This window comes from Amborella trichopoda, chromosome 6, assembly GCF_054954075.1.
Source record: "Amborella trichopoda isolate Santa Cruz 75 chromosome 6, AtrichopodaSantaCruz75HAP2 v2.0, whole genome shotgun sequence".
NCBI lineage: Eukaryota > Viridiplantae > Streptophyta > Magnoliopsida > Amborellales > Amborellaceae > Amborella > Amborella trichopoda.
The window spans coordinates 1,475,406-1,500,189 of record NC_142341.1 but is presented as its reverse complement, the minus strand read 5'-3'; the positions used below and the strand labels follow the sequence as shown (position 1 = coordinate 1,500,189).

The following is a 24,784-nucleotide window of genomic DNA, read 5'->3' as shown; positions in this document are numbered from 1 at the left end:
GTTGAGGGTTTACTTATTTTGATAGAACTGCAGCTCTACCAAAATATTTTTTCTATTTAATTATATAGAGTACATTGTTCTTTATATTCATTTTGGTGTACCAAGGTCATTCACACTACTACCCAAACTTTCAAGTAGATATGATTTATAAGAAAAACGAAAATTTGAAAAAATGTGCACACTTACCGGCTGTCCAGATCTAGGAGATTGAATCTAGGCTTCACAGTCATTTCTAGTGATTCAGTGTAATGCCAAAGCCTAAAGCACAACCAAATTGAAGAAACAAGCTTAGGCATCAAGCCTAAAAAATCATAGACAAAGCCATTAAGCACAAAAATCATAGAAAAGCCACTGAACCCAAAATCGTGAGACCACTGAATCATGATGAAGTGGTCCATAGAGATAGCTATTCATATATGCTCTCCCCATTAGATATACACTATCTTTCTCTTAATCCTTTTTTGGGTAAATGCACTTTAACTCAGTATATTTTTGCTAGAATACAATTCTCCTGGAGACAAAGGTCTTCAGAAACTCTGTTACAAGCTACATTTCTCCTGGAGACAAAGGTCTTCAGAGACTCTGTTACAAGCTACATTTCTCCTGGAGACAAAGGTCTTCAGAGATACACTGTTACAAGCCAATTAGTTAAACTAGTGTTTCAAAACTCGCCTGAGTCCACTTAGACTTGGCCAAGTTACTCAGATTTTCCCTACGGGCAAGGCCTAATTGGGCGAGCTCCATTGGAACTCACTCCACCCTTCTAAATGTGGTGAAAAGATATTAAATAAACAGAAAAAATGACAAAACATTGGTAAACACCACCATCTTAGTTAGAATTAAGTTTTTAGAAGATATTGGTAGCTTTTAAGATGATTTGAGAACTTTCATGTCTTTTGCCTTTTTTTTATTTTTTCTGAAATATTCAAAATCTAAATCAAAACTTTTAATAATCCATATTTTATTAATCTTTTTCATCATTTTAGCCTTCTAAAGTTCCCTATTGCTGATTTCATTTTTTCCTTATTTTTAACTATTTTTTAAAAAATTGGAGCTTATTTTATTTTATTTTTGCTGCTGAGCACAGGCGGACTCAGCCAATGTACTCACCTCTATCAAGGCAGAGTACCAAGACGAGTTTCTACACCTAGAATTAAACAGAAATCATGATAAATCAGCATAAATCAGGTGCCAATCAATTGAGACTCAAACTAGCAGATCTCAATAGTCTTATGAATCAAAGTTGTTTTCATGTTAATAAATTAGTAAACTTGGTCCAATCTCTCTTCATTCATCAGATCACAGAGAACTTCCTCTGTTACAGATGCATAAGATCTCAACTGCCTCCCCAACTCATCTAACATATCATAAACATCCTTCCATGTCTTCCCTCCTTGAACAAACTCATGGACAACACCCCCTACCTCAATTGAACTCCACCCATGCCTCCTCTCTATCCCCAAATCCTCCATCAACTTCCTTACCCTCTCAACATCCTCCCATCTATTTGCAGCCGCATATATGTTCGACATGAGCACATAATTCCCACTATTTTCAGGTTCCAACTCCAAAAGCTCTTTGAAAGCCTTCTCCCCCAACTCAACATTCCCCTTCATTTTGCATGCACCAAGTAGGGCTCCCCATACAACTGCATTAGGCTTCGTCTGCATCGTTTTAACAAGCTCTTGGGCCTCATTCAAAAGTCCAGCTCTACCCAATAGATCTACCAAGCAACCATAGTGTTCAATTCTTGGCCTTATTCTATACTTATAAATCATGCAGTTAAAGTAACCTTGGCCAAGTTTTACAAGACCCATGTGGCTACAAGCTGTCATTATACCCACAAAGGAAATTTCATTAGGCCTAATTCCTTGTTTTAACATCTTTGAGAACACCTCCAAGACCTTATCCCCTAGCCCATGCATTGCTAGACCTTCTATCATTGTATTCCATAAGTATATATCTCGTTCGGATACTAAATAAAAAACTCTCAATGCATTCTTAATTTCTCCACAGTTTGAATACATTTCTATAAGAGTTGTTCCCATATATACATCAAGGCACATGCCATTCTTCACTATGTATTGATGAATCCACATCCCTGCTTGGAGTGAACCCAAATGAGCACAAGAAGAGATAGCACTGACAAGAGTTATGTGGTTGGGTTTGGTAGAGGAAAACACCATGCGATTGAAGAGAGAAAGAGCCTCCTTGTAGCAGCCTTTGTGAGTGTAACCACTGATGAGCGCACTCCATGAGACCACATCCTTAAAACACATCTGATTAAAAAGCTTTCGTGCTGATTCTAGATCTCCCCACCTGATAAACCCAACAATCATCGCATTCCAAGTGATGTTATCTCTCATGGGCATCTCTTTGAATAGCTTTTCAGCTTCTTTAATGTCGCCTTTCTCTGAGCAATAGGCGCAAATCATGGCAATCCATGAAACCTCATCTCTCTCTTGCATTTCATCAAAGCATTGGGCAGCCAAATCCAAAGAACCACAAGCTGCAAGCACTTGGAGCAATTGAGTTTGCACATGGACATCGCATTCGAAACCATGCTTGACAATTTGACACTGGGTTTGAAGTGCCATAGAGAGAAACTCAAGCTCCCTAGAAGCTCTAAGCACAAAGGGAAATGTGTAATTATCAGGGGAGAAGCCTTTATCAAGAAACTGTTTGTACAAAGTTATGGCTACTTGAGGGGTGTTGCTAATTGAATAACCTCTGATCAATGTGTTCCAAAGAAATACATTTGGTTGATGAACTTGTTCAAATACGTCTAATGCATAATCCATCCTATTCATGAGACTGCAAAATCCCATCATTTTAGCAACAATGGTAAAGCATTGAATGAACCCAGTTCCAGTTACTTGGGCATGGATTCGCCGAAACTCTTCAAAGTTGGAGCATCTCTGTAGAAGCGAAACAATCTTCTCAGACAAAATATTCATTGAAACCATTGGTGAAGTTCATTAATGGTGGGAGAATTGTCGGATACATCTTATGCAAAAAATTAAATAGATAGTGCTCTTTGATCATCTAATTTATACCCAATTTGGTGCATTGGCCTTTCCACCATTGTGCATTTGTTTCTCTCTCTTTTCTCAAGTTCAAAGAACCATTCTTACAAACTCATTCTTTGTGCGGTATCCATGCAATAAATGAAATCCAATGAAGCACTGTTGCAGTCTAATTCTTTGTGCAATATCTATTCAATAAGTAATTGTAATCCACAAAGAAGGTTGTACGCAGTGCAGAATGTTTAAACTCTTCCAGCCTTCTAGCAAAAAAAACAAGGGGACCAAAAACGCTTTGAATTTGTCTGAATGTCTAAGGCACAATGTTCTTTCGCTTACAAAGTCTATTAAAGATTTATATCGTTTATGCATGTCCTATTTTATTTTGGAAAATGATCTTATAAGCCACACTAAGAAGGGGAGGGAGTAATTGAGCAACGACAAAGAAGCTGTCAGAGAGAGTGATTGAACAATGAATAAGATAAACACGGAACTAATGTATCAAAAAATCAATTCTGTTTTGTACTAGGGAGGTTAATAGCTAAAGATATTTTTCCACTTAGGCAATTGATTGAAAAGTTTAAGACAAAAGGAAAAGACATCCATATAGTATTTTTTAATCTAGATAAAACTTACGATAGAGTACCTTGAGATTTGATTTAGTTTTAGTATATGTTAATATATATATATATATATTCAAACACCACATCAACTTGGTGAGAGATATGCGAACAACTAATGTGAAGACAAGTAAGTTTTCATTGACAATAGTTCTATATTAGGGTCAGCATTGAACCATACATATTTATCTTATTTATGAATGATTTAGCTAGGGACCTATAAGATGAAGTACCATGGTGTATATTGTCCGTAGACAATATAGTTTTAATTGACGAGACCCGAAACAGTGCCACCACAAAATTAGAACTTTAGAGTGATGCTCTAGAATCTAATAGTTTTAAAATTGATCAGACTAAGACAGAGTATATAAAATGCTAGTTTAGTAAGAAATAAAAATAGAGATGAGGAAGCAATTAATATTGACAGACAATAAATACAAAAAAGAACGCATTTTGATATCTTGGGCTGATAATCTAGAAAAATATAGTGATTGAGGAAGATCTCGCACATAGAATTAGAGTTGGGTAGATGATGTGAAATTGTACAATTAGAGTTTCATGTGACCACTGTAAACCAATGTAGCTGAAGGGCAATTCTATAGGACAACTGTGATACCAGTTTTACTTTAAGGGGCGGAATGTTGGGCAGTCAAGAAACAACATACCCAAAGAATGAATGTATAACATGGATGAATGACAAAACAAGAACGGATACAATTCAAAATAAATGCTGATACGAAAATTTAAGTATGACACCAATAAACGATAAAATGAGAGACAATAAACTTAGGTAGGTTGGCTCCATGCAACACAGACCTAATACAATACTTGTTAATAGGTACAAAATAGTTCAAGTAGAATGCTAAAAAGTAGCAAAGGGTAAACCTAAAAAGATATGGCTAAAAATAATGAGAAAATATATCATAATTTATGGCCTCAATGAACATATGGCCTTTGATAGAGCAGAATATAAGATTTTGGATAAAGCAAAATGACAAATCATGATTCATATAGTATACCCTCCTTAATTGGAAAAAAAAAAAGAGTTTTGATGATAGTGATGATGACTCAATCTTATATGTCATACAAGAAATGAAATACTGTAGGGAAAATATCAAAAAAAGGGGTTGAAAACTCTTTACAATATCATTGAAGGAGTCAAAAGATTACATATTACACGTGAGGGCATGCGATTGACCACTCTTTTTTAGTGGGTGAAGCCATGATACATGGGTACCACCTAGACCCAATCTTAATCAGATTGAAAATAAATAAATAAATAATAAATAAACATGGCAAATACACCATCATCTAGGCCCACTACAAATATGTCAAGAAAGAAAATAAAAATTAAATGGCACAATGCAATAAAACCCCTCCCTTGAAGCAAAAGTCATTAAGAATCATTTTTTATTGGGTAAGTAGTGCTAGGCAAAATACCGGATCGAGTACAGGAACCCATCCCGAATTCATTGGACCTGAACCTTAATATATAGTATGGGATCGAAATCAAGACCCAGACCCCACGGGTTTAATTTTTAAACCCGGACCCGAATCGACACCTGTGCTAGTTCCATTGGCAGCCCTTTAAGAAAGAGAGAGAGAGAGAGAGAAGGAGGGAGAGTCAATTCCCTTGACTTCCTATCCCAGGACACAAACGCAAGCTAAGACTAATAAAAATCTCCAAAAGAGAGAGAGTTAACCCCTTTGCATTCCTGCTCCAGACAGAGATTGAGAAAGAAAAAGTCAATCCATTTGCATTCCTGCTCCACAAATTCTAAACCATATTAATCAAAAGACCCCATTAGAGAGAGAGAGAGGTCAATTCCTCTGAATTGAGATACATATAGAAATAGAGATGTCAATTCCTCTGCACTGCTGCCCCAGTTCCCTATCCAGAACCAAAGTAACCAAAAGAACAACAAGTACAGAAAGAGACATCAAATCCGCTTTGACCCTATATCGGAATTTACATTCTCTTTCGAAGCAGCAAGAATATTAGAGACACACTTTATCAGAGAGCAAAGACCACCCAAAAAATTGTGATCAATGACCCCTTCTCCATCAATGACATGAGCGAAATCAATGAGCTTCACAATCCCACCATTAACCCCATCTCTCTCGTACATTATCAGAACCGAGGCCGAGTAAAAATGGTAGATAACCTGCTCCTCAAACCAAGCTTTCAGATCCAGAAGCTTCTTCAAAACCCCATTTTCCCCACCGTAGACTGAACCAGCAAATTTACAGTCCGGCTTCGCATCCAGATCCGAACAATTTGAAGAAACGAACCTTTCTAGAGCCATCTTAGCCCCTATAACGGTTAACCCCCTGACCCAATCTCTATCTGGTTTCCAAAACCCTAATTCTTCACCCCAAAACACCTGGAAACCCGAAACCCTAAACCCTAGACTTGCAGTAGTTGTCTCTCTGTCTTTGCTCAAGCATTTCCTGAAATAATCCTCCGAAGCTTTGGGGAACCAGGTTCTGGACCCGATCTTGAGGTCCAGGACCGATGGACGATTCAGATGGAAGGTGAGGTCCTCCATCGCGAGGTGGATCTGGGGTCCTGAGCCGTCCGATGCGGGCAAGAACTTGGTTCCATGGAAGAGAGGGAAAAAGGAGAGGATTTGCTTTGGGATCTCAGGGTTTGAGTAGAGAGAGAAATAGAAATTGGCTTCATCAGAGCCACGGTTGTTGTTCTGGAAGGGTTTGTAGAAGAGGCCATGGCCGTCGACCACTGGGCCGAGCTGAGATTCGGTGGCTTGGTGCCCTGCAACTTGGTGGGCCGCGGATTTGAGCATACTTGCACAGAGAGGGAGTTAGTTTTTAGGGTTTTGTGGTCTAGTAGAATGAGAGAGTAGGGTTTTAAGGTTTTGGGGGCTTTTTCTGTCTAGGTGGAGGTCCTTTTTAGAGAGAGTAAGAATGGGGGATTTGTGTTCATGGCTTTCTCTCTCCTGCTTGAGGCTTTCTCTCTCTTCTCTTTTCAACCGGGGGTTTGAAGTTTTTGTTGCAGGGGTTTTGCTCTCTTGGATTTCGTGGTCTTGCTGGCTTATGGAATGCGTAGTTTTCAGGCGAGGTGCCTTGGCCAACCACCAAAGACCACGTCATAGTCCCCATATCGACCATCCGATCCCTTGATGATCGGCGCTGAAACAATCATATGACTCATGCGACTTGAACAGTAGTGAAGAAAATCATTTCTCCATTGGATACCACGTCACAGTCCCCGTATTGACCGTCCAATCCCTTGATTCATCGGGAATGAGGTTGCCAAAATATGGTAAGGTTTATATATGAAAAAAGTTTATATAACTGGCGAGAGGCCCTAAACAATCAAATTTAGACACCAAAATATGGTAAGATTTATATACGAGAAAAGATGCATAAAATGGATTTCAAATCTTATAATGCATCTTCAGACTCTAAATTTATAAGATTTGCAAAAATATTGTAAGGTTTATATATGAAAAAAGATGCACAAACATCAGAAAAAAATGGATTTTAAATCTTATAATGCATCTTCATACTCTTAAATTTGTAACATTTTTAAATGTCATCGCAGGGCTCGATCGATACTATTTACGTGGCTTTAAAATTTATAATTAGAGATAAAAAAATAAATTTTCACATCATCACATTGATTTCTAATATTGAAAATTCGCCTTACTTTGATTGTTTAAGGCCTCGATCTTATACAAACGACATCCCATAAACTCCCCCCGTTTTTATCATTTGGTGGACTAGCGTTCCAGACTGATCAACGACCCATGATCTTATTGTTATCAAGACGCGCCCCGGCCCGCCCGCCCCGCCCTGACAAATCCTCCTGTAAAACTCATTATTCTCTCCCTACAAATCCGAGGTCTTCCTCTTCTTCCACTCTACAAATCCGAATTTCTCTCTCCCTCCTCTCTCTTCTCCCAGTTCAAATTTGATATCTCTCTCTCTCTCCTTTGTTTTGTTGCTCCTCCCTTCTCTCTCAATAAATCCGATTCTCCCTCCCCTTTCACTTTCTCCCATTTCAGCTTTGATCTCTCTCTGATTCCTTCACTTTCTCCCCATTTCAGCTTTCATCTTTCTCTCTCTCTATCTATTTATCTATTTATCTATCTATCTATCTATCTATCTATCTAAATCCATATTCCTCGACAATCCGAATTTCATCGAAGCTCAGCATTTTTTCTGGAGTTGGAACTCAAGCAATGGCTTTCCTCAAGCGTTTCGCTGTGATTTCGGTTGCTGTTGCGGCTTTTGTGGTTTACAAAACAATCAATAAGGAATATGGTTTTGACAAGGATTCGATTCTGCATAGTTTTCGTGGACTCTCTGAAAAATTAGGGCTTTGGGCCATGCCTTTCTATGTCCTCCTTCACACAGTTACCCTAGCTTTGTGCTTGCCCTATGCAGTGTTCTTCGAAGCTGGGGCTGCTCTCTTATTTGGATTTGTACCCGCTGTTCTCTGTGTTTTCGCAGCTAAGGTTCTTGGGGCTTCGCTCTCTTTCTGGATTGGAAGGTTATATCTCTATCCTTTCCCCTTTCAATTTTATTTCATGGAAAATGTGTATTATATTTTTTTTCTTTTATTTGAAAATCAGGCCTATTAAGATGATTACAGAGGTATTTCTTTTTAGAATTAACAAGAAATGACGAGCATTATTCTTCAAAAAAAAAAGAAAAAAGAGAAATGAACATTTATTTTTGATAAAATCATCAAAATACTCATATGAAATGAACAATTTAACATTGTATCCATATTGTTTGATTTAATTTCAAAATACCCATAAAGAGACACATGATCGTGAGTTGGAATAGCAATAAATGTCTAAAATGTTGAGTAGTTTATCTCCCATGGATATTTTGATAAATTACCCTATATTTTTTTGACTTAACGTTCAAATGAGAGATTTCTTCTGCAAATAGCTTGATATTCACGGTACAGGAACTGGTTAGGTTATATCTAATTTGGGGCCAAATTTTGAATTTTTAGTTGTATTTTTTAACAGTATCATGGATAAGCGTTGGCCAGACATTCAATTTGCAATTATTTGTCTTAATGTGCTGGGGAAAATATTGGTTGTTTTTAGTCTTCGGTAAGAAGAAATTAACAATATATGAAATTGTCGCTCTATATCACGTAAAACTTTTTTTTTTCTCCTTTTTTGATGATTAAATGATGTTGCATTAGTACTTTTAATACGTAATCATCTATGAAGCATGAGTATTAGAAACACCATCATTAAAATTTTAGTTTTATGAATAAATTCAATAGGAAATAATAATCGGTTTCTAATATAACTTTTTTGATAATTTATTGCTTTCTACTATGATATTAAGGAAACAACTACATTGTTCCAAGTCAATAACATCAATGCATTTTGAATGCTCCAAGCTGCTCTATTAGTAGTGCGGGATTCTAGTTGAGGACCGAATAGTTTTCCGTAATGCATATGTTTCAAACCCCTAAGGTATGTAATGAATACCAAGATGGGAGAAAAAAAGGTTGACTTAAAATGGTTGCTATACACTTCAAATTCATTGAAGCCCCATATCTTGCAATCAACTTAAGGAATTTTTTCTTGGCGCCAGATGTTATAGCCTAGTATTCGGATCATTGGGAATAGGGAAATCTAGTTTTTATCGAGATTACTGAGCTGACTCAGTGGTTGTTTGAACTTATTGTGTTTCACTTCCACTTGTTGTCACAGAGTTCGCTGCAATTAAACCTGTTTAGTGGCAGAACAGTATAAATTTAAGAAATAGGGGCCTATTAAACTTCAAATTATGTGGTACTCAGAATTTTTACTTGTGCTACTTAGATAATTTATGTTAGGTCTTTGCTCTTTAAACTTGCAAATTTATTGTGATACTGATCCTAATTGGTTCAACAATTGATAAATCTTGCAGTAATCCATTGTTTTCAACAAAGCCACGACTAGGAGCTGCTAAAGTATTCTGTATTACTCAGTTGGTTAGACGTTGGCCTTACATTTCCTCAATATGTTGATCCTTAAGTAGCACAATTTAACTCCACCACTTGCGTATCATGACTGCTACTTGAAAGTAAAAAAGGGAAAAAAGAAAAACGGCTATACTTGTAGCATATGGAATCTTTTTATGGCAAGCATGCCAAATATATACATGCCTGCTCTGAGCAATGAGCCAAGTGTTCATAAACATTTGCCTCTCCTAGTCTACTTATTAACTTGGGAACGTTTGATGGAACGGATGGGCCTCTGACATCTCATTGGTCAATGTATAGTTTGGGTATCTAAGCAGTTGCTGCATATGATTTCTTCTCGATCCATAGTTGATAACTGGGCCATCTAATGAAGTTAGTGGACCTAACATTTATCCAAGTGAATTTAACTTGAGTGAGTTATGAGACCAAGTTTTCCACATGGTCAGGCTTTACTAGCTTTGATTGTCGTACATAGCTTCATATTTCAATGGGTGGTTGTGTTTGTGCATATTTCTATGCTATTCACGGCCTAGCACCCAAAAGTCCAAAACTATGGAAGTTTTGCATGATAGTGATGGAGTTGACGTTGGAGGATGTGCATTATAAATCTCTCTCGCTGATATTTGGTATTTTCATATTTTTTTTGGGTAGTTCAGTGGTAGGAATCGAACTTGAGATGTAGCGCTGTTAAACATTTGCTGCTAATCACTTGAGCCTAAGCTCGATTCCTGTATTTTGCATTTCATCCTAAGTAACCTATTGTATTGCTTTATTTTACCCAAAAAATCAGACCATTGCCAGATTCACAGTACTACATGAGTGGATGTACGGTTGGGAGCTTCACATAATTAACCTTCCCAAAACAAGCTGAAGCTAGAGGTGACAATGTTTGGCCATGAGCTTAAGATTTTCAAGGGGTTGCTAACATGCAGATGGGAAGACTCTTGCTTTTAAGGATGGAACTCCGGATAACAGGCTTTGCTAATATGCTCTATAATCGAATGGTGTGCGATAAAAGTTGATACCTGCATTGGTTTTGGATAATGAAAGAAACTGCTGGTCCTTTAAAAACCCAAATCTAACCTTTATTATAGGCATTATTGGTTTACCTACCACCAGTACAGCAACCTCTAGAGAAATTTTCAGATCTTAGCTGGAAAAAAGAAAAGAAAAGAAAAGAAAAGAGAGAGAGAGTGAGAATTTTGAGAGGCACTAGCCCCTGAAGCTGATCACAGAGATAAGAGACAGGGTTTTAAGTTTGAAATTTGAGGCATTATTAGGATATCTTTAGAGTTTGGCTGCTTATCAAATTGCCAGCATATTTATCAAACCCATGTTGGTTCCATAAAAAAACTTGTGGCTTTCATAGATTATGCTTTTCAAGAACCATGCCACCTTGTCGATTCTTTCACACTTTTTGTTACCTTTTGTTCACAAGGTCACAATCACCCCAAGCCATCAGATGGTTGACATGTGTCATTTCCGTACATAGCTTATAGAAACCTTTCCCAATGTTTTAAAAACGGTCCACCCGGCGCCAAGGCTCCCACCTAGGCGGCCTGGACCAAAATACTGTACGCCCTGACCCAAGTGGTATTGATTTCACATTAGAATCAGGAGTGATTGTGAGTTTTTTGTATCAAAGGTAAAACAAAGTATCTAATTTGTATACTTTCCCTTTCTATATCACTTAACCCAAAATATTTCCTACTATGCTCCCTTTTTAGGTATACTTTTTAGATCTAAAATTTTGGCAATTTAATCTCTAGAACCCATAGAATAATCTCAACAAAATGAATTTCCGAAATAAACACTCTATGTACTAGAAAAAACTAATGCCTCACGATTGAATAAAAAACGTCCAATTTTGGAAGGACCAGATCTAAGTGTCACAAAACTCAAAATTCAAATATTTTCTTTTAGAATTAATCATCTAGTAATTATTATGTGGTTTCCAAAATTTTAGACTACAAAAGTCCTCCAAAATAGCTGTTTTGAGCGATGGAGTAGATTCTCTATATTGCTTCCGTGTGAGCATAGTATATGAGTTCATTACTTAAATTCTTTTACAATTTCTATCTTGCTTCTTGCCGTCTATTTGTGCAAGTATATTGATGAAAGAAACTGAATGTGCAAATCAAACACTGTCTGATTGGTTCATGTTTACTTGTTAATCCATGACATATCTAACTTCGGCTTGTATATATATATTTTAATCAGAACGATGTCTTTTGGGTTCTCCCTGTGTTGTTTCAGGACTGTCTTTAGAAGCTCAACCTCTGCAATGGACTGGGCTCGTAGTAGCAAATACTTCCATCTTCTCACTAATGGGGTAGCTCAAGATGGGTGGAGATTTGTCCTCCTCGCTCGCTTTTCACCGATTCCTTCATATGTTATCAGTTATGCATTGGCAGCCACTAATGTTCGTTTCTTTATTGATTTCCTCTTACCCACCATTATGGGCTGCCTGCCAATGATCTTACAAAACACATCAATAGGCAGCCTGGCCAATGTAGCGATAGGTACCACCATCACTTCTCAAAAGTCTCGGGTATTATCTTACATGTTACCCCTACTAGGAATTGGATCGAGCATTCTAATTTCCCTCAAGGTCAAGAAGTATGCGTCTGAAATTTCACTGGTTGATGAGCATCCGGCTTCAAAAGGTGCTAGAACCATCGATAGTAATTCTTGTGATTTATCTCAAAATTCTGTAAAATCAGGTGAGATTCACTAAGGAAAGGGCACTAATTTTGCCTAACTCTTCCTTCTTTTTTTTTTTTTTAGAAATTTAGAGATTTGTGGACTATCTGAAATTTTGGCCTGAAATGGCAGCCACTTCAAGTTCAAGTTCAAGTCAAACATACCGATTCTCTTATGGAATGCAACAAGAAGTTAGACAAAAATATTTCAAATGCACATGTATGTGTATCTGTGTGTTAATGTCATGGTTCAAAATCCATTTTGACCAACTTTATATATATATATATATATATATATATATATATATATATATATATATATATATATATATATATATATATATATATATATATATATATATATATATATATATGAAAAAGCTGGGATTATATGAACATATGAGTCCAACGGTCCAGATCGAATCTGGTCGATTTGATGATCACGAATGTTCGGTAGTGTTTGAATTTTAATTTGTTTTTTCTACAAATCTAAATCACTTGAAATTTTAGGAGTGTGTTCATAAAAAATAGTTGAATTTTAAAAAAATATCAAAAAAATATTTACGTAAACTAAATTGATCAAAATACACCAAAAAAGTTTCGGGGTATTTTTTTTTTTTTTTGCAAATAAATTTTTTTTATATTTTTATTAGGTGCGCGTTGATGAGAAGAACACACACTTAAAATTTCAAGTGATTTGGATTTGTAGAAAAAAAATTAAAATTCAAACACGAAATGAAGTTATGAATGTCAATTCGGTTTAGATTCAATCTTAGCTGTTGGGCTCATATAATTAGTGGGTTAATCTCAACGTTTTCCATGTATATATATATATATATATATATATATATATATATATATATATATATATATATATATATATATATAAAGTCTTCCCAACGCCTATAGGTGAAAATGAATACGGATTTCACCTACCATCATCACTGTCTAAAGTTCATCGTACAGTCACAACTGTTTGGTAGTTTTTTATTTTTCATTTGTTTTCTACAAATCGGAATGATCTGAAATTTGAAGCGTGTGTACATCTTACTGAAACGCACCTAATAAAAATATAACAAAAATAATTCGCGAAAAAAATTGACTAAAATACCCTAGAAGCATTTTGGGGGTATTTTGGCCAATTTTTTTTATGAAAAATATCTTTTTGATATTTTTTCGTAGATTCGATTATTTTTTATGAACACACACTTCAAATTTCATGTCATTACGATTTGTAGAAAAAAAAATGAAAAATGAAACACTACTGGACAATCGTGGTCGTGCGATGAATTTTGGATGGTGATGAGGATAGGCAAAATCACTAGTCATTTTCGCTTATATGCGTTTTGTAGTATCTTCCATATATATAAATAAATAAATAAATAAATATATATATATATATATATATATATATATATATATATATATATATATATATATATATATATATATAAGAAACTAACTATCATGTCAATCCATGGGCTGATAAAATTGTGTAAACGTGATCTGATGGTTACGACCTCATTTCGTAATATATCTTTTATAAATTCAAATCACGTGAATTTTTCTCACCAGGGCATACCTAATAAAAATATTAAAAAATTAATTCGTAAAAAATAAATTGACCGAAATACCTATGAAAGTTTCAGAGGTATTTTGATCAATTTATATTTTATGAATTATTTTTTATGTTTTGTTAGATTTTCCTAGTTTTAAAGAATAGACGTTTTAAATTTCAAGTCATCTGGATTTGTATATAAAAAAATTGAAATTTAAATATGAAATATAATCATGGCCATTTAATCGGCTTTGATTCAGCCTGGACCTTTGGACATTTATTGTAGCTATCAGCTATGCTGACGTCAAAATCTCCCCATATATATACGATGTATTCAATTAAGAAACCAGGAACATAAAAGAATTAATTATTTTTTAAAAAAACCGTATAACGGATGATCGTAGGAATATATTAGATATAACAATAGGCTAGTTGGGGTTGAAAATAATGGAAATGCAAAGGATAAAATGAATATTTTTTTGAAATCGATGTAGGTCTAATGGGATTGATATTTGTTCTTTTTGGGTATATTGGATTTGTAAAAAAAAATAGATACATATTGGCAATCATGTCGATATGTAATGGTCAATATTTTCCAGAAGCCACCGATATTTGGCCACATTGAGCGATTTGCACTTTTACAAATTGGGTTTTGTAATAGCATTATATGTCATGTCATGTGGAGCCCAGACCATGTATATCAGCTGATACTCCATATTGTGAAATATATTATTGTTTTGCAATGTGACCATTATTAATGTGATCAATCTTTTCCCACCAATAATGGTAAGTAAAAATCCAACTTCTCCCTTGAACGCAACACAAAACCAAATATGAAATACACAGCTGAGCCTTGCAACATAATCCAGACCAAACCAGAATTAAACGCCAATCAACCTTTTTCCTTTTCTTGCAATCCTCATGTTTCTATATATCAGCCATCAATGGCAGGTTAGATGCATGACACATCTGAAAGCGGCTCGAAAAGGATGAGGGGCTTCAATCATTGTTTCTCTTTCTTCCTCTCTATCTCCATTTGTATGAAATTTATTACTATACCATGCAATGGAGACCAAAATCCTCTTCAAGACCTCTGCCCAACATTGATGCCCAACCAATCTATATTTATTAATGGCCATTTTTGCAAGGCTCCAACCACTGTTTTAGCATCAGATTTCAAGAGTTCTAAGCTTAACGAAGCAGGAGACACTGATAATTATGTTGGATCTTCAGTAAATCTCTTAACTGCTGAAGTTTTCTCAGGGCTTAACACACAGGGCTTATCGATAGCTAGGATAGATTATTCCATTTATGGAATGGTTACACCCCATGTTCACCCTAGGGCCTCTGAGATGCTCTATGTGATCGACGGCATAATTATCGCTGGATTTGTGGCCAAAAACAAAGTTTTTCAGCAAATTCTCAAGCAAGGGGACGTGTTTGTGTACCCAAGGGGTCTGTTGCACTTCAGTGTAAATGCTGGGTTTGGACCTGCGACTTCTATATCGGTGTTTAATTGCCAAAATCCTGGGGTTGTGAGCTTTAGTGATGGTATATTTATGTCAGATTCTGGTTTGTTAGAGAGAGTGGTTAGGAGGTCTTTCGGACTCTCGGCATTGGAGATTGGGCATGCAAGGAATGTGACCAGGGGTGTGCATTGATAAATTTTGCATTGTGCAGGGGTTTCGTTATCACTTGATGGTTGAATGATCGAAGTATTTGCCCATAACTTGTGTGAAAGATATGTTTATCTATATAACAATACAGTAAAGATTGTTGGTTTGGTGAATTTTATTTTCAGGGCGGTTATCAGGGACTCGAAATTTGCAGTTCAGTGAGGTCGCCCTTGCGCTTGTAGCTTTAAGCCAAGAGGCAAAACTCCGGGTTTGTAAAATTTCATCATGAAACCTGGCTCTTGGCTTAATTCATCATGAAACCTGGCTCTTGGTGTAATTACCTTCTATATAGCTCTTTAGCTGCTTTAGATTCATTAGTGTCATCTCTAACTTATCAAAGCAAAAAAACATTTAAGTATCCCTGTTGTTGGTGATGGTGCAGCCTATGTTAAGCAAACCAATGCTCTTAAGGGGTGAGTTTTAATGACTGTGTGATACATGTCCTGGCTTATTCTTATTCCCATAGTTTCCTTGAAAGCCAGAAGATCATACAATTCATATATCTGATTCACACTTGATGTCCTTAATTTAATTTTGAATAAACCTAAAGTTGTAAGGAGAGTGCGGTTTGCTGTGGATCTACGAAATCTGGCTAGTCCACACCCTGAAACCTTGTCGAAAGTCACAATTGCTTTGTTGGAAACCCTTGTGATGATCTGCAAATCTAATTCTGCCCCTGATTATGGAATTTAAATATCCAAAAAACATGCTGCAATATCGACCATTTTAGCTCTTAAAATGCTCTTTCTTTTCAAGTCCATGATCATCTAGGTGGAGATGATCAATTTACAAGTTTTCTAACACAAACTGTGTTTTTTCACTTGGATTTGAGGTGTTTTAAAAAGCTATAGCCTGTGAAATTATGTTAAGGATCCAAATAACTTATAATTACACAAAGAATGTAAATCCGTTTCTTGTATCCTAGTTTTATGTGTTTCAGTGTCGTTGTTTCTATTTTCACGAAATATTTAAGAGCCAAAATTCTTGATGGACTCATGTTTTCAGTCTACCCATTGGGATGTGGACTTTTTGCTAAAAAAGGTAGCTACTAGAGCGATGGCCACCGGTGGTTAGCTTGGGAGTAAGAAATATTTGGAGTTCTTGGTATCTTGTCTTGGAATCCATGCTTTTCTAACCCTAAAAGAGATAATGTGACAAGAGTCCATAATAGCATCAAAAATTTGGAGACAAGAGACATTGTTTATAGGAATTGTATAGTATGAGATCATTTACATTTGATACAAGGTAATCACAATAATCTTAACTATTAGATGTGAAATCGGGTGGCTGCAATTATTCAAGTGACCAAGTTCTATCCTCAAAAGAAATTTTCTCGAATTTTGTGACATATTCAAGCTATCAAATTTCACATCAAATTGTTGTAAGGACCCAATTTCGCATTCAATTGTCAAGATTAATGTGATCACTTTGTATCAAAGGTAAATGGTCTTGTTCTATACTTTCTCTTGTTTTATATAAGTTTATTGAAAATAAAGCTAAACCTTGCTTTTTGGGACAAACTTCGATGGTTTGAACCATTTATCTCCTTCACCAAAAACCGATATGTCTACCACTAAGCCGAATTTTTAATGACTTTTCTAGGTTTATTAGGTTTTGTAGACACCCCTCCCCAAATTTTGGCTAAAAGGATTTCAAAAAAATTGCAACCCTAAACTTCATAAACCATAGGACCACCAAACCATAGTTAACATCACATATTACTGTCCAACCACCAAATATATTCGCCAAAACCTATTTTTAGGAAGAAAATATTTGAGACCGGAGTCCGTACGGATGCTGAAATCACCGTATCCCATCAAAGCACCAAACCTTATGAAAAATTGCAGAAATTAAAAACAGGATTTTCTGTAATTTGAGGACCATTTTGCAGACGAAACCCTAGCGTTGTATTTCCCCAACTCTTAATCTCCCTACCCATTCTAGCAAAAGCCTGAGAAAAGCATTTGGGTGACCAAATCGTTAAACCCTCTAACCACATGGATACGGATGTGGGTCTCAGAATATAGTATGTGTTGGAGTATCTAGTACATGAAGCCATTACTTCTCAACACGTCTGTGGCCAATATGTTGAAAAATATAATACATATAATATAACTTCCTCCATTTTCAACATCCACTGCAAATCTTATCAGCTGCTTGTTTTGTGTCGAAAATCTCCATAATGGCTCTAAAATCAATATGAAATTTGAAGTTCAAAAAATAGTGTACATCGGATTCGTTAACATTTATTTTTATGGCAAAATGGACGGTCTAGATAGTGTGATATGGTATATACTATTTTTAAGACTTGAAATCAATCTTGAAGTTCAAAAAATGGTATAGATCTTGTGGATTCATGAATATTTATTTGTAGGGAAAAATGAACAGTCTAGATAGTGTGATATACTATATACTATTTTTAAGATTGAAATCTTATTTCTTTTGACAACCATAGATTTGAAGGTTTTCCAAGGTGAGTTGATAGATTTAAAGGTTTTTCATAGCCAAGACTGCAATTTTTCGTGAAGGTTTGAGGTAAAGGGTTGTAGCCCTGACAAAACATTTTTGTTTATAAAAGAATGCCAACTTATTGCTATTAACTCAAACTGGCTTTTCGGTAGCGCTAGAAGATTTCCTAGGTTCAAGCCTTGCAGGTGGTAAAGGATGGATTTTGTATTTTTGTTATAACAAAAGGACACAGTTTTATGCAGCCAGCCTGCATATTGTAGAAGCACGGGTTTGGTAATAAATATATTTTTTAAATATAATTTGATCTTATATTTTAGAGAATATATAATCTTTAACATGGACATCAAGAATATGAAAAAAAATAAAAATTTGATAACTAAAAATAATAATCGTATTTAAAAAACATTTGGACTGCTTGTTTTTAAATGAATCACCTATTTGCGTCCATTTTTAAGATGGATGCTTTATACCTCTGAACCGAATATTGTAGAAATACGGTCCAGCCCACACGAAACAATTTTCCATAATAAAAAGCACAAAATTGAATTTAAAAAAGAAGGGTGGGGTTTGTATAGATCCTAGGCTCTAAACAATCAAATTAGAGCCTACCTTCAAATAGTGTTGAAAAATTTGGTTTCAATACTAGAAATATTTGTGATAGCCTTAAATATATTTTCATCTTTATTTATAAAGTTAAAACTTCAAAAGTAGTGTAGATCAAGAGATCTATGAAAACTTGAAAATATTGAAAATTGACGACCCAAAAACGCGTTACAAAATACACTATTTCCAAAACTTGAAATCCATTTATTTTTTCCTCATGTGCATTCATCTTGATGCTGAGATAATCAATTTGAGGATATTTGGACATCAAAACAACCTCTTCTAATGAAATTTTTAAGAAAAACTTCAATTTGATTGTTTAGAGCCTGTATAAAGTTTTCCCAAAAAAAAAAGAAAAATCACTCATGAACAAGATTTTGACCTAGTCACCTCATGCTTTTTAACTACAGCTCTGCCACTAAAGCCTCTTACGCTGGTGTTAAAAAAGTGCATACACTCTTATAAAATTTGTTTATATGTACTCAATAAAGTTATCTTATCGCTATCAAGTGTCGACGGCATATCTGCTCGTGCCTATACATGTTTAAATATAAATACATGTTGATATGTGACACTAAAAAAAATTACAAAATGTCTATATAACACTACGTATAACTCATAACTAAAATCAAGCAGAAAATAACATTCCTCCTAACCCTAAAACTTAGAAGAATATTTCTACGCACAAATATTTCCCCGGAGTGCAACATCAACTTTCCGGCTCAACAAAACCTTGAAAGAAAAGGAACAAGACATCTGATATCGGCCCTAACCCTAAATGCCAGGCCTGAAGGCGTTCCCTGGTATTTCTTGTATTTTATTCCTTTTATTTCTCTAGTATTTATTCCTCTATTTTTAAAAGCTTTTCAAAACCCCTCCTTTTACTTTGGTTTTTAAAAGCATTTCAAATGCTCTTCCACCACCTCTATGCACTTTTTAACCAACTTCAAAATGAATTTTGAATCATGTGCTTTATCAATTGCATCAGTTGACCTAAAAAATATTGTCCTTATTAGACAATTTATCATAATGCTCCTACCCCTACCCCTTTGATCTGATCATCCATTAGTTGTTATGATAACCAAAAGCCTACCTCCTACAGCCCTATGAGTCTTGAAATGCTCATTAGTCAGTTCAACATTTTTTCGAACGAGAGGTCCATTGAGCTCGTGTGGGGTAGGAGCCGAACATTCATGCCCAAATTGCCTTATTGCTTCCATCATGGATTGAAAGGTCTTCAAGGTAGTGGTACCGTTTGAAAAATCAACCTACTTACATGTTGATCTACTCTTTATTTTTTATTCTTTTTTAATGGGCTATCAATTGTTGTTTGACCCTTCATCGAGCCACAACCGCAGGATTGGGATCGGCGTAGTATGCCTAATCTCCACTTCCACCATTGGCCTAACCCTTCTTTCATATTCCTCTTCCCAAATATGTATTGTTCTCCCGACCTCATGCCTTGTTTTTTTGGAAAAAGTTTATATAAGGATGTAACCTTATAATGTAGAACTACAGATGTACTTCAAAAATCCATCAGAAAAATGTAGTTTTAATGTTGAAAAACCCTTTGATTGATCATCTTGATATCGAGATGAATGACCATGAAAAATAAAAAGATTTTAAGTCTAAAAAATAATGCATTTTACAACATATTATCTACACTGTCCATTTTCAAGATTTTCATATGTTTATAGATCTACTTGATTTTAACTATTTTTGAAATTTAAAATTTTATAATTAGATATAAAAATAGATTTCAAGATAATCCTAAGAACATTTTACATCAAAATGATATACCATGATAAAATTTGAAGGTCGATACATCCGTATGCCAGCTGCACCCTTTTTCTTTTTTTTTATCCCTCTGCTTTCTTGTTTTTGAACACTTCAAGAAGTCCCAACATCTTATTCCTAACCTGTAATGAGACTTGAGTGCAAGGTGCAACATCTCCTTTTATCTTGGCCAAATACTTCTTAAATCTATTAATTTCGTAGGAGTAGACGCTTTTAAAATTAATTTCATTTGATCACCAAAGGATTTGGGCATGTCCCATGATTCCTTCCCAAATCAACTTGTTTCCCAGTTACATTGTAAATTTGTGACCCACTCGACAATCAAAATTTGAGATGACCTGAAAGTATATATATATAAAAAAAAAACCAATTTAGAACAAAGCTAAAACATAGAAAAAAATATATTATAAAATTTGAAATTTTCATATATCAACTACAAACAAAGCCAACCATAAACAAAAACTCGGAACTGGACCCCAAAAACATTATGGGATCTGGATCTAGACTCGGATCCGAAATTATCAAACCTGGAGCTTGACCCAACTGAACCCTGTTGGACCCGACCCAAAATAATAAAAAATATACATTTAAATATTATGTTAAAGTGTTGGCAATGGACCTGACCAGACCCGAGACTCGACAGATACACCCGACCTCAGGTTCGAGTATGGGTCCAAATTTTTTACCTAAAAGGTCGAGGCCAGGTCTGGATCCAGCCAGACCCGACCCGTTCCTAACCGGAATAATGTGGGTATCTATAACCACCTCTGAATTAAGATACCCACATTGACGTTAATTCAGAGTCCTCTTCCTCGTCTTCCTCTACTAATGAAGAGGACTTTCAAATCTTATTGCTTGAAGATGCTCATTTCGATGGTGGTGGTCCGTCAGAGCCATGTTCCTCTTCCTCCACTTCTCCTTTTTAATGAATATTTTGTCTTGGAATATGAGGGGGTTGGGGGACTTCAGTAGGAAAAGAGATATTTTACTTTTAGTTTCTAAGTTTAAACCCATCATGTAGGTTTTACAGGAGACCAAACTTTCTAGCCCAACTATTGCGAGGGTGAGGGAAGTTTGGGGCCATGGGGCAATTTCTTTTGCTGGTATTGATGCTGTGGGTAGTTTTGGGGGTCTCTAGATTCTTTGGGATCCAACTGTTCTTGTTTCCTTTGAAACCATTGTTAGAGACAATTTTTTTTTGTTGGGGTTTAGAGGTTCTAATTTGAGGTTTTTATGGGGTTTTATGAATGTTTATGGACCAAATGCCTCTTCCTTAAAATATGGCTTTATTTATAATATGCATGCTATTGTACAATATGTGCCGTATCCAATTGTTCTTGGGGGGGATTTTAACCTTATTAGGTGGCCTGATGAATATCTTGTCGGCAACCCAATAAATTTGTTTATGAGGAAGTTTAACAAATTCATTGAAGATAATGCTCTTTTCGATTTACCTATTATTGGTACTAAGTTTACTTGGTCCAATAATAGTGTACAGAATCTTGATATGTCCAAACTGGACAGATTTCTTGTGGCCGCAGGTTGGTTGGAAGCTTTTCCACTTGCCTCTGTGAAGTCAATGGTGCGTCTTTCCTCGGACCATGTTCCCATTGTTCTCAGTACGAGAAGTCTAAGGGGTGGGCCTAAGCCATTCAGACTAGAGGTGGGATGACTGGCAGAAAAAGAGGTCGCTGAGATAATAAAAAGAACATGACTAAATACGGTGGTGGTTGGCCAGATGGACTTTTAGATTCATAAAAAACTGTTGAATGTTAAGCAAGGGTTGTTAGAATGGAAGCATATTAACAAGGTGGACATAAAGGTGAAAATTGATGTGGTCTCAGCTCATATTGAGAATTTAGAAGAAAATATTCAAAATATGGGTGAAATGACTGAGGCTATGGTTATTGAGCATAATGTTAAATTGAAGGAGCTTGAGGAATTAAGGAGGGTAAAAGAAATTTATTGGAAGCAACGTTCGAGGAATAAGTGGTTAAAAGATGGTGACCTTAACACCAAATTTTTTTCATGCCATTGCTTCGTCTAGACAATTGACTATCCCTGAGATTGATCCTGAGGACAGCCCAACCATGGAAGAGCGAGTTGTGAATCATTTCAAAAAAGCTTTCTCTAGGAAGGTGTTTTTCAATCCTAATTTTTCTAATGTTCCTTTAAGGTGTTGCAAGGGGAACAAGCTATTCTTTTAGAGAAGCCTATATGTATGGAAGAGTTAAAAAAGGCTGTTTTCGCTTTGACTGGTGATAATGCGCCTAGTCTTGATGGGTTTCATTTGCTGTTTTGGCCAATTTTGAAAGGTGACCTTCTTGTTATGGTTCGAGAGTTCTTTATTAGGAGTTAGGTCTTTAAAGGTATTAACTCCACATTTTTTCCCTTAATTCTTAAAAAATCAAGTATTAGTGAACTCTTTGATGTGAGACCTATCAGCTTGCTTACGAGTGTCTACAAAATCATTACTAAAATACTTGTTGAGCGACTCAAAGAAGTTTTACCGTTCCTTACTTCAAAGTCATGGTCAGCTTTTATTAAGGATCGGCAGATCACAGATAATGTGTTGGTTACGTAGGAATGTATTCACTTCCGTGTACTGAGTAAGAAGGAGGGGGTTATTTTGAAGTTAGATACGGAAAAGGCTTATGATAGAGTGGAATGAGGGATTTTGTTAGAGATCATGAAGCTGATGGGATTTGGTGCTAGATGGAGGAGTTGGATTTATGGGTGTCTCTCTTCTGCACACTTCTCCATTCTGTTCAAAGGAAGTCCCATTGGTTTTTTTAATGCCTCTAGGGAACTTCGCCAAGGTGATCCTCTATCGCCTTTTCTTTATACCATTTATGCAGAGTGTTTTAACCTCATGTTGAGTAAGGTGGAAAGGAGTGGGCCTTTCTCGGGATTCAAATTTACAAATTCAGATATCACAGTATCTCATGTTCAGTATGCGGATGATACGCTCGTGTTTTGTGATACGCAGGCCACACAATTGGAAAATATTACCACATTTTTAGAAATTTGCAAAGTCGTAGTGGGGATCAAAGTAAACTTGCACAAGTCTTCTTTGGTTACCATTAATTGTGGTGTAAGTGTGGCTGAGAGCCTGGCATGAGTGGTGGGCTGTGAAGTGGGATCCTTTCCTATATCTTACTTGGGCCTACTTATTTCTGACTCTAAATTCCCTATTGCTGTTTGGGATAAGGTAATTGAGAGACTGCAAGTGAAACTTGATTTATGAAAACATAAATACCTATCTCTTGGGGATAGGGCTACATTGGTGCGGTCTTGCTTGGCAAATCTCTCAATATACCAAATGTCTTTGGTCCAAATTCCTGCCTCGGTTGGGAGAAGATTAAAGAAGATGATAAGAGATTTCCTTTGGGGATCGACTGAAGAGCATAGAAAGTTTCACTTGGCTAGTTGGGATCGGGTGTGTACTCCCAAATGAGAAGGGGCCTGAGGATTCAGAATATTAGAAAATTTAATGAGGCTCTTCTGTGCAAATGGTGGTGGTGCAGTGCACAATTCAAAGATCATCTTTGATTTATGGTGTTACGATCAAAGTATGGGATGGATAATCATAATGTATGGCTTAGTGGTAGGAGAGGGAAGGAAATTTCTTTCACCTGGAAAGCCATTTATAACTGTAGGCCTATGATCTCAGGATATTTTAAATGGAATGTTGGAAATGGCAGACATGTTTTATTTTGGCACCATAAGTGGATTGGAGAGTTCCCACTGAAAATTGCCTTCCCTGACCTTTTTCGTGTGGCTGCTGAAGTAGATTTGCTCATTGGGGATGATGTAGAAAGACGAGGTAAAAGTTTTTCTTGGAATGTCAATCTTAGATATCGCAGGCTAAATGATGTGGTATTCTCTCAATGGTGTGCTTTGATAGAGTTGCTAGACAAGGTTTATATCTCAAATGATGCGGAAGATGAGTTGGTTTGGGAAATTGAGAGTGGTGGTATTTTCTCAGTTAAGTCCTGCTATAATTTGTTCTTCTATGATCGTTACATATGGTCTATTCCTGAGATTGTCCAGATATGGAAATGACCTATTCCTCATAAAGTTCAAATTTTTATATGGTTAGCGGCACAACACAAGATTTTAACGGTAGACAATTTGATGAAGAATGGTAAAATTATGCCTAATATTTGTCTACTTTGCAAACAAGATGGTGAATCTGTTGCATATCTATTGTTGCACTGCTCATACTCTTCTCAGATTTGGCATTGGTTGTTTGGGGTAGTAGGAATTTCCATAGTAATTCCACAGACGGTTTATGAGTTTCTCTCTTCATTTTTTACCAAAATTGGGAGAGTTATTTGGAAGATTACGGTAGGAATGCTCATGTGGGAAGTG

At 36.0% G+C, this 24,784-nt stretch overlaps 3 protein-coding genes and 1 pseudogene across 3 annotated transcripts; 2 read left to right on the top strand and 2 right to left on the bottom strand.

Annotated features, from left to right (window-relative positions):
* Nucleotides 1-1,262: 1,262 nt before the first annotated feature.
* LOC105420687 (pentatricopeptide repeat-containing protein At5g15300 pseudogene) lies at nt 1,263-2,966 on the bottom strand (annotated as a pseudogene).
* Nucleotides 2,967-5,374: 2,408 nt separating this feature from the next.
* Nucleotides 5,375-7,374, bottom strand: IPK2BETA (inositol polyphosphate kinase 2 beta). The gene has a single exon (XM_006844642.4). The coding sequence runs from the start codon at nt 6,445-6,447 to the stop codon at nt 5,584-5,586; it is 864 nt and encodes a 287-aa protein (XP_006844705.1). The 5' UTR covers nt 6,448-7,374; the 3' UTR covers nt 5,375-5,583.
* LOC18434575 (SNARE associated Golgi protein family) lies at nt 7,374-12,511 on the top strand. Its single transcript, XM_006844643.4, has 2 exons — nt 7,374-8,159; nt 11,862-12,511. The coding sequence occupies exons 1-2, from the start codon at nt 7,849-7,851 to the stop codon at nt 12,340-12,342; spliced, it is 792 nt and encodes a 263-aa protein (XP_006844706.1). The 5' UTR covers nt 7,374-7,848; the 3' UTR covers nt 12,343-12,511.
* A 2,248-nt stretch (nt 12,512-14,759) lies between these two features.
* Nucleotides 14,760-15,818, top strand: LOC18434576 (RmlC-like cupins superfamily protein). The gene has a single exon (XM_020667412.2). It carries the CDS (start codon nt 14,822-14,824, stop codon nt 15,524-15,526), a length of 705 nt encoding a protein of 234 aa, XP_020523071.1. The 5' UTR covers nt 14,760-14,821; the 3' UTR covers nt 15,527-15,818.
* Nucleotides 15,819-24,784: the final 8,966 nt, after the last annotated feature.